This window comes from Megalobrama amblycephala, linkage group LG14 (assembly GCF_018812025.1).
Source record: "Megalobrama amblycephala isolate DHTTF-2021 linkage group LG14, ASM1881202v1, whole genome shotgun sequence".
In the NCBI taxonomy this organism is placed as follows: domain Eukaryota; kingdom Metazoa; phylum Chordata; class Actinopteri; order Cypriniformes; family Xenocyprididae; genus Megalobrama; species Megalobrama amblycephala.
In genome coordinates this window covers 42,000,873-42,011,736 of record NC_063057.1, presented here as the reverse complement: position 1 = coordinate 42,011,736, position 10,864 = coordinate 42,000,873, and the positions used below count along the sequence as shown (strand labels likewise).

Genomic DNA, 10,864 nt, shown 5'->3' with positions numbered 1-10,864 from the left:
ATGTCAGAAGTAACAGGGTTGAGTGAATCATGTAGGACACTGATAATAACACATTTAAAGATGCAGTCAGTCTAGACTTTGAGCATGAGAACTTTCTACAGACACAGCAATGTTCAAGATATGACGTGATATAAAAACATAAATAAATAATAATCACTCCAAAATTTTAAAATATACAATCTACTCCACTTTACTGCAAAATTTACTTGATCTTGTGTTTCTGGTGTCCCACATTCACATGTGTATGAAAGGAAGTCAGTGGAAGGAGAAGTCTCTGTGAACGGCCCTTAATAATTACACAGTTTTTAGGAACATTTATTAAATATGTAAAAATATGGCTGTTAATATCACATTAGATAATTTTGTCATTGATCAAATATATTACTCAAAATATTTCAGAGCAATGTGTTCTTTATTTTCTTAATATTATTTATAAATTATCAAGAATTATTTAAGGGAAGGTGACAGAGCAGCTATTTGGGAAATTCTGTAGCCAGAAGACCTCCATTCAGTGCTGATTGTCTTAATTCAGTAGCCTGGGTGCCAGCCCGAACCCCACCCACAACATTTTTTGGACGGGAAGTTCGGTCTGGACTCGATCCATTGTGGAGTAATTATGCTCGGCTCCCAGAAGGCAGAGCCAATCAAATTGCCAGGGCGGGCTTTAATCGATGATGGACAGGCTATCTGCGGTTACGTAACCACCCACGTCATCAAAGAGCGCTTGGGTTGAATTGGTTGACTGCAGCTGGAGAAGTAAGATGTTTAGATTCCACTATCACGTCTGTAATAAAAGAAATCGACAGCGCATTAATTTTAAAAGACGAACAAAGAACCGCAATCAAGGCATTTGTCGATGGGAAAGATGTGTTTGCCGTCCTTCCAACGGGATTCGGCAAAAGTTTAAGTACAAGTTCAACATACGTCACTTACTGCGTTGCTCTGATTGGTTGTAGGTCTATCCAATTGAGTGCAGAGTTTTTTTTTTTTTACTGGTTCGGTTAAGACACGCCCCATAATTCAAGTGCAATGGAGCAGTATCAGACTCACATTCTGCCTAGAATATGAGTATGACGAAGTCAGGCTATTAATTCAGTAAATCTTGATGTAAAAACATTTGAAATTGGAGTCAGATTAAATGAGCAGCTAAAGTAAAATTGAGACGTCTCGGTTACATGTGTAACCCTCGTTCCCTGAAGGAGGGAACGGAGACGTACGCCAGTAGTGACCAACGAATTGGGATATCGCTAGAGAGCCCTATTAGCTTCGAGTGAACTAAAACAGGCCAAAGGAATTGGCGTGCGATATTTGCATAATGCGCACCGCCTCTGACAGGTGTATAGAAATAGGAAGCAGATGCAATCACACTCTGTTTTTCGCTGAGGAGACAACTGGTGTCCACGCAGCAGCGAGGGTATAGAAACTGTGGCGACGGGACGTACGTCTCCGTTCCCTCCCTCAGGGAACGAGGGTTACACATGTAACCGAGACGTTCCCTTTCAGTCGGTCACGTTCGACGTACGTCAGTAGTGACCGACGAATTGGGATCCCAAATAAAGCGCCACAGTTACGAAACCCCTTCCAGTGCCCAGCGCAAGCTCTAGCCACCCGTCGCACCAACTGGGACGGTGAAGGGGGCAAGCTTTACGCCGAGAGAGTTTACTGCTGTCTAACCAAATACCCACTAAGTAAACTAGACTACACTGGGGAAGCGAACCCGAAGGGGACGCTGCGGAGGCCGGGGGGCAGTACGCATATGGAGTCCCTGGGATGGCTCCACCTGAGTAGGGGGAGACATATCTGACAGGTGACAGCAGAGCTGGCTCTGCTAAGGGAAAGACACGGGCTCACCGTAGGGAGTTTGACCGTGGACAATTACACATATGGGACCACTTCACGTAGAGGAGTCACAGCATATGGAACCCAGCCAAAAGACAACTTCAGAGACGGATGTTGGCCTGGCATCAGACACTCCGCAATGTCCGAGCCGAAGGGGAAGGCGGAGGAACTCGACAGGGTTCGCCAAGCGGGGAACGCGACTGGAGTCAAAGATGCACGTATCCGGCCCAGGGGGCGGGAGTGGCATTGCAAGCCGACACTTAGAGCGGGTTCAACGGGTCTACCGGCTAGTGGAAGCGAGTACACGGGAAGATACCGGCTCTACACGTAGGCTATAGAATCTAGCGAACGTGTTAGTTGTGCGCCCAGCCCGCAGCTCTACAGATATCTGTCAGCGAGGCGCCATGAGCCAGCGCCCAGGAAGAGGCCACTCCTCTGGTGGAGTGGGCTCTCAACCCAAGAGGGCAAGGCACGCCCTGGGATTCGTATGCCAGGGCGATGGCATCCACTATCCAGTGGGCCATCCTCTGCTTGGAGACAGCCTTTCCCTTCTGCTGGCCTCCGTAACAGACGAAGAGCTGATCTGAGGTCCTGAAGCTTCGCGTTCTGTCTACGTACACACGCAGAGCGCGGACGGGACAGAGCAAAGCTAGGGCTGGGTCTGCCTCCTCCGAAGGCAGCGCTTGCAGGTTCACTACCTGATCTCTGAAGGGAGTGGTAGGAACCTTGGGCAAATATCCGGGCCGGGGTCTCAGGATGACGTGAGAGTCACCGGGCCCGAACTCTAGGCACGATTTGTCGACCGAAAATGCGTGCAGATCCCCTACCCTCTTAAGCGAAGCCAATGCAACCAGGAGGACGGTCTTGAGAGACAGTGCTTTTAACTCGACTGATTGCAAAGGTTTGAAGGGATGACCCCGGAGAGATGTAAGAACCAGGGTCAGATCCCAAGAGGGTATGGAGGAAGGGCGAGGAGGATTTAGTCTTCATGCCCCCTGCATGGTGATGTGCGGCGATAGCGGCAACATACACCTTGAGGGTGGAGAGAGACAGCCTTCGCTCCAAGCCCTCTTGCAGGAAGGAAAGCACAGATCTGACCGAGCATGATTGGGAGTCCTCTTGGCGAGAGGAGCACCATTCAACGAATAGGTTCCACTTCAACGCATAGAGGCTACTCGTGGAAGGAGCTCTAGCGGAAGTGATGGTGTCTACGACCGCTTGCGGGAGATCACTCAGAACCTCCGCATCCCATCCAGGGACCACACATGGAGGTTCCACAGGTCGGGACGCGGGTGCCATAGGGTGCCCCGTCTCTGAGTCAGGAGGTCCTTCCTCAGAGGAATCGGCCAGGGAGGGGCTGTCGTGAGGAGCATCAAGTCCGAAAACCAGGTCCGAGTGGGCCAGTATGGAGCCACTAACAAGACCTGCTCCTCGTCCTCCCTGACCTTGCACAGGAGCTGTGCGAGAAGGTTCACTGGGGGAAACACATATTTGCGTAGGCCCCAGGGCCAGCTGTGTGCCAGGGCATCCGTGCCGAGCGTGCCACCGGTCAGGGAATAGAACCACTGGCAGTGGGCAGTTTCTGGGGAGGCAAACATCTATCTGGGCCTCGCCGAAAAGCTGCCAGATCAGCTGGACCGCCTGGGGATGGAGCCGCCACTCGCCCGCAAGTGGAGGCTGCCGTGAGAGCTCGTCGGCTGCACGGTTGAGCACACCTGGGACATGAATGGCACGAAGTGACCTCAGATGCTTCTGACTCCATAACAAGAGATGGCGGGTGAGTTGCGACATGCGACAGGAGCATAGACCACCCTGATGGTTGATGTACGCAACGGCCGCAGTGCTGTCTGAGCGGAGCAGTACGTGCTTGTCTGACAGCAGCTCCTTGAAGCGGCCCAGTGCAAGACGTACTGCTAGCAACTCCAGGCAATTGATATGCCAATGCAGCTGAGGCCCCGTCCAAAGACCCGACACTGCATGCCCGTTGTACGTGGCCCCCCATCCGGTGGCAGAGGCATCTGTGGAGACCACAGCGTGCCTGGACACCTGTTCGAGGGGCACTCCCGCCCGCAGGAACGAGGGGTCCGACCACCGGATGAGGGTGCCCATCTCGGGACCTGGCCGCGGAGCCAGTGTTGAAGCAGCCTCATATGGAGCAACCCGAGCGGCGTGACCGCGGCTGCAGATGCCATAGGAGCCTCTGAAAGTCCTTCAGTGGGGCCGCTGTCCTGCGCTTGAGCGTACTCAGGCAGGTCAACACCGACTGGACGTGCTCCTCGGTGAGTCACACAGTCCGGGCGACTGAGTCTAGCTCTAGACCGAGATAAGAGATCCTCTGCCCGGGGTTGAGTTTGCTCTTGTCCCAGTTGACCCGAAGACCCAACCGACTGAGGTGAGCTAAAACCATGTCCCTGTGTTCGCACAACTGCTCTCGCGAGCTGGCCAGGATCAACCAGTCGTCGAGGTAGTTGAGGATGCGAACGCCCTGTTCCTTGAGGGGAACAATGGCCGCCTCTGCAACCTTCGTGAAGACGCGGGGCGACAGGGCCAGCCTGAAGGGTAGGACTTTGTACTGATATGCCCGACCCTCGAACGCAAACCGTAGGAAGGGTCTGTGACGAGGCAGAATCGAGACATGAAAGTACGCGTCCTTCAGGTCGATCACTGCAAACCAATCCTGGGGACGGACGCATTTGAAAATGCGCTTCTGCATGAGCATCTTGAACGGCAGCTTGTGAAGGTACCGGTTCAAGACGCGCATATCCAGAATTGGCCGTAGCCCACCGACCTTTTTTGGTACAATGAAGTAGGGGCTGTAAAACCCTGACTTCATATCGGCTGGAGGGACCGGCTTGATTGCATCCTTCGCCAGGAGGACAGCAATCTCCTGAGTGAAGTGGACAGCCCTGAAAACTGGGGGACGCCGGGTGAACTGAATCGCATAGCCGAGTCTGATGGTGTGAATGAGCCAGCGGGATGGGCTGGGGAGCGCTATCCACGCTTCCAGACACCGAGCCAGCGGGACCAAAGGCACCACAGACGTACCGGGGGTGGGGCAGCGAGGCAGAGTACGGGGACCCGACTCGGACGGCATGGGAGCGGCCCGGAGAGTGGTCGGACTCTGCGAGGCAGCAGTGCGTATGGGAGACGGCGCACGGAGCGCGGCTTACACATCACACTGCCACCTGCTGGCGAAGTGAGAAGGGCCTGCGAGCGGCAAGGCGGGGCCTCGCACGCTGACAGACGCACCCTCTTGTGAACTGGAGGTTGGGGAAACTGCTCTTTTTGTGAGGAAGTGGGTACCGTTGGTCTCCGGAGAGCCAGCGGCGGTGGACTGACAGACACACACACAAATTGGGAGATGATGGAAAACTCTCCCGTAGAGCAGGATCCTTCCCCTCCAGGGCTGCCAGGGCTGGGCACCACGTCCGCGACTGGCACCCTACTGTTTGGCTGGTGTTGGCTGCTGCTTTACCAACTTAGCAGAGGTGGAGGACGACGCGGGTGGGCGCCCTCGGCGACGAGCAGGCTGAGGCTGAGCCGCCGGCGGCAGGGTGGAGGCAGCAGCGGACCGCCGGGGCATGACATGTTTGATCGCCTCAGCCTGCTTCTGTGCGGTGGAGAACTGTTGGGCGAAGCTCTCCACCGCATCGCCGAAAAGGTCGACCGGAGATACGGGAGTCCAGGAACCGATGTTTGTCGGTTTCCCTCATGTCCGCAAGGGTCAGCCAGAGGTGGTGTTGCTGGACTACTAAGGCGAGGTCGGTGGCAGCACACAGCTCCCCAAGCAACTGTTGGTCAAGCCCTCCCTGGGGCATTTCTGAAAGCGCTTTTGCCTGATAAACCTGCAAAAGTGCCATGGCATACAGGGCGGAGGCAGCTTGTCCACAGGCTCTGTAAGCTTTCTCTGTCAATCCTGACGAGAATTTACAGGCCCGGGACGGGAGACGCGGTTCACCACGCCAGCCAGTGGCAGTTGGACACAGCTGCATTGCAACGGACCGCTCGACTGGCGGGATCCTCGCATATCCCCTGGCCTCTCCGCCATCCAGGGAGGTGAAGGCGGACGAGGGTCCAGACCTCGCACGAATGCTATACGGCGCCCGCCAAGATCTGGTCACCTCATCGTGCACCTCCGGGAAGAAAGGCATCAATCATCAAGCCAAGAGGGCCCGGGAAAGGGTGGAGGGTTCCACACGAGTCCGGCACTCTCGACTGCCCGGGAAAGCACAGCCGTCAACTCGGGATCGGCTTCGGGCAACGCTACAGTCCCAGAGGGAGGGAGCGCAGCCGAGTCTTCATCTCCCGAGGACTCCTGCTCACCTTCCGATGCTGAGATCGACATCTGATCCTCAGCGGGTGCACCAAAGGTAACGGCTAGAGGGCCGTAGAGGGCCCAGCGGAAACCGATGGCAGCACGACGGGTTGCAGTGCTGATGAGGCGGCAGGGGCCCGCGGAGCGGTGCTCGGCGGGGAAGCCCTAACCGTAATCCTCAGATCACCTTGCCTATACGCCGCCGAACCGTCATTCCGACCGGAGCCGGAAAAAACGGCCGCATGGGGCATAGGGGAGGGGACCCCCGCTCCCTGAGAACCAAGGAACGAGAGTCTCGATCTCAGCACTGCGATAGTCATATTCCCGCAGTGAGAAAATGAACTATCCACAAAAGCTGCTTCAGCGTGCTGAACGCCCAAACACGTGATGCAGAGATTGTGCCCATCAGCAGGGACCAGGGAACGACCGCACCCAGTAACGCACAGACGAAATGACATCTTGATAAAGACGCAGGGTTCGTCTGTGAAGCTCTTTTAGAAGGGGAAAGAACAGCTCTCTCGTGCTGAAGCACGCAGGGAGTATCACGATGTGTTCGGGTACACCACTCCCTGAACACAACGTAGGAACCGGCCCAAATCGCAACAGACAGCACGCTTTAAATGGGACAAATTGCTGTAAAAACAGCAGTTGAGAGCTCAAAGCTCAGGCTCCTCGTTAAGCTCGCAACCTCGCTGCTGTGCCGTAACACCAACAGAAAGCGCTGATCCTCTTCACAGGCTTGTTTAGAAAAACACTCTTTGAAGTCTGTACAGCTGGACACCAATCGGTTGGCTCCGAAGCAAAAGACAGAGTGCGATTGCATCTGCTTCCTATTTATATACACCTGTCGGAGGTGGTGCGCATTATGCAAATATCGCACGCCAATTCCATTGGCCTGTTTTAGTTCACTCGAAGCTGATAGGGCTCTCTAGCGATATCCCAATTCGTCGGTCACTACTGACGTACATCGAACGTGACCGACTGAAAGGGAACTAAATTCTACAATTAAGTGAACTTCACAGGAGCGCTGAAAAGACATACACACATTATACCTTCACCCAGACCACTGGATTCTGTCGTTGGAACGACAGCTGGTCCTTTACGATTGGAAGATTAATGTTAAAGTTTCAGGGACATATGCAACTAATTTATGCAAATGCATCAAAATGATCATAATGTTTTGTAGCAGTTGTCTATCACAACAAGTCTCAATTTTATGACCTTTAACTTCATATTTATCTCTTTAAATTATTTTGATTTACTGAAAATTAAATTACTTTTTTTCTTTCGTTTCAGACTGATGGAAGTGAAGGAGAAGAATGAAGAACTGAGAGAAGTGGAGGAGGAACATCAAGACAAACCTGGAGAAAAACCTTTGAGTCGCTTAAAGACTAAAAAGACATTTCTAAAGAAAAGAAGAGCCAAGAAATCTACAACCTGCACTCAGTGTGGAAAGAGTTTCTCAACCAAACAAAATCTTGATGTTCACATGAGAGTTCATACAGGAGAGAAGCCGTTCACATGTGATCAGTGTGGGAAGAGCTTTACACAAAGAGGACATCTTAAGGAACACATGAGAGTTCACACTGGAGAGAAGCCGTTCACATGTGATCAATGTGACAAAACATTTATTAGATCATCAGACCTGAAGTCACACCTGACAGTTCATACAAAGGAGAAGCCACATTCATGTTCTGTGTGTGGAAAGAGTTTTTCACTGCTGTGTAGTTTACAAAAACATGAGAAAATTCATACTGGTGTGAGAGAGTACATGTGCTTTGAGTGTGAGAAGACTTTTACTACATGGAGCGATTTAAAAAAGCACCACAGAATTCACACTGGAGAAAAACCTTACAAGTGTTCACACTGTGACAAGAGATTCAATCAGTCATCATATCTGAAAACACATGAGAGAATTCACACTGGAGAGAAACCTTATAAGTGTTCACAGTGTGACAAGAGATTCAGTCAGTCAGTAAATCTGAAAACACATGAGCGGATTCACAGCAGAGAGAAGCTGCACACCTGTGATCAGTGTGGAAAAAGTTTCACTATTAAAAGTCACCTGAAGCTGCACATGAAGATCCATGCAGTGGAGAAACCACATCACCACAGTCTGAAATGAAGTAGTTAATTTTTATGTGCTAAACAAAAAAAATCTCTTCTGTGTAAGTTAGCCACAGCCAAATCTCTTCTCTCCAGCTATAGTTGGCGCCATGGGCGACAAGTTTTATTTATTTTATTTTTTTTTGCAGTTAGAAAACGTCTTTTTGTACCTGCATCAGCAAATTATTCACAAAAATTTTAAGCAAACAAGTTTAACCCTTTAACGACCCAGTGGTCCGCTGGTGGGACGATAGAAGTTGTTTTTTTTAAATGAAGAGTATGCCATCTAACTAATCTTTTATTATGCTCGCAGTGCGTCGGTTACTGTAAATGAATTGCAATATTAATTTAATAATAAAAGTAGCACAATAATAACAATAATTTAACAGCCCTATATGCCCATCCGCTATACCCCATTGTGAAGGGATAAACGGTGTTCAGGCACGGCATCAAAGCGATTACCTGTTTAATCCAAATCCACATGTGTGGGCTGTTTAATATTCAGTACTGCAATGTCTCTCCAGTCACATGATGTTTCTCATGTGTTTTCAGTTGGCACAACAAAGAAACGTTTACTAGACTGTGGACTAGCTTTGCTCTATGAACAGTGGCAGCCTGCAGCTGAATTTTTGTGATCACTGAAGCCCTGGGTATACTTCGGCAGTTTCATGATTGACGTTCATAATTTTCGTCGTGTGGCAGGCTTGTGGCCAGCCGCACACCCCGTCCGCATGCAGCCCAAATTTCGAGACCGCGCAGATGGTGCACATGCAACAGCACATGCGCAAGCAAGACGGAAGAGTCCACTAGGTGGCAATACGCACAGTACTGAGCACAATGTACAGTCGTCAAAGAAGAGTGTAAAAAGTGATTCAAAAACAAGACAAATAAACTCAGAGGCATGCTTTCCCCATCATTTTTAATTCCTGTTCTCTTGGTGTATCTTCTGAACTATGTTGCAATGGTGGATGCACGGACACGACTGCACGCGAGACACATCCAGGCGCGGAAAGTGAAGTATAGCCGGGGCTTGATGGTGTGCTGTCTTTCCGCACTTACGGTCAAAGAATTATCTGAACTGTGCGCGAGATGGAGCAGAACGTGGGAAATGACATATACCCGGGCCTTAACCACTCCAAATTGTAGTGGACTGGAGCTGACGGCTCACTTTGGGAAAAATACCCCCCCAATGTCCTCCATGTTATTATGTCTTGACATGTAGTTTAACTGTTGCTGGTTGATGCGAGAGGCATTTTGGGATACCTTGCTGTCTCAAGTCTCCTCTCGATGCATCCTCGATAAAAGTCGGATCAAGAACACATCCGGGGATTTGAACTGTACTTGGCTAGATGTGAACTTTGAATTGGATCAGTACTCGGGCAGCAACTGATGATCTAGTTGACTCGATCTCTGCTGATACTTCAGGGCTGTGTTGTGGTCGTGTCAAGGTGCAGGTCCTCGATCTCACCTGAAAACAGCCCGGATCTGGTTGACTACAGTAAACCTCGGGATAAACAGAGAGACTAATATTAGTGTAGATGCCATTCTTCTTCTGATGTAACGAGTACATCTGGTGTTATAGGAAGTGTTCCCAGTTCCGGCTGACCTAATCTATGCAGCCTAATAATCCTTTAACGGATTTGAAAATATAAATTGATAATGTGTTATGTGTATGCCAGGTTAAAGAGATGTGTTTTTAGTCTAGATTTAAACTGACAGAGTGTGTCTGCATCCCGAACAATGCTAGGAAGATTGTTCCAGAGTTTGGGTGCCAGATAGGAGAAGGATCTACCGCCTGCGGTTGATTTTGATATTCTAGGTATTATCAACTGGCCTGAATTCTGAAATTGCAATAGATGTGAAGAACTATAATGCTTTAAGAGCTCGCTCAGGTACTGGGGAGCTAAACCATTTAGTGCTTTGTAAGTAATTAACAAGATTTTAAAATCTATACGATGTTTAACAGGAAGCCAATGCAGTGATGACAGAACTGGGCTAATATGGTCATACTTCCTAGTTCTAGTAAGAACTCTAGCTGCTGCATTTTGTACGAGCTGTAGTTTATTTATCAAGCGGGAGGAACAACCACCCAGTAGAGCGTTACAGTAATCTAGCCTTGAGGTCATGAACTAACTGTCCTTTTTTTTATTGAGAGCATATGTCGTAGTTTAGATATATTTTTAAGATGGAAGAATGCGGTTTTACAGATGCTAGAAACATGGCCTTCAAATGAAAGATTGGTATCAAAGAGCACACCCAGGTTCCAAACTGACGACAGCCATCAAGTGTTAGACAGTATTGTAAGGTTATTACATGAAAATGTTTTGGTCCAAAAATTAAATCTCTGCTTTTTATAAATTTAGTAGTAGGAAATTTTGTGAATTGTTAAGTTTTGTCAGGGCGCAAAGAAATATAGAGCGTTATAGAGAATGATGATATTGATGATACTATATAGCTGATAATACTATAGAGAAATATAGTATCATCAGCGTAACAGTCCCAGATAGCAGACCAACTTTGAATCAATGTTATATCAATGTTAATGCATTAACCAAATTAACATTGAATCAACGTTGAAGTTTTAGTTGATTTTTTTTCATCAGG

The 10,864-nt window shown here is 49.6% G+C and overlaps 1 protein-coding gene across 1 annotated transcript; it reads left to right on the top strand.

Moving 5' to 3' along the window:
* The first annotated feature begins 7,141 nt into the window (after positions 1 to 7,141).
* Positions 7,142 to 9,884, top strand: LOC125245346 (zinc finger protein 239-like). The gene has a single exon (XM_048155893.1). It carries the CDS (start codon positions 7,371 to 7,373, stop codon positions 8,277 to 8,279), a length of 909 nt encoding a protein of 302 aa, XP_048011850.1. The 5' UTR covers positions 7,142 to 7,370; the 3' UTR covers positions 8,280 to 9,884.
* Positions 9,885 to 10,864: the final 980 nt, after the last annotated feature.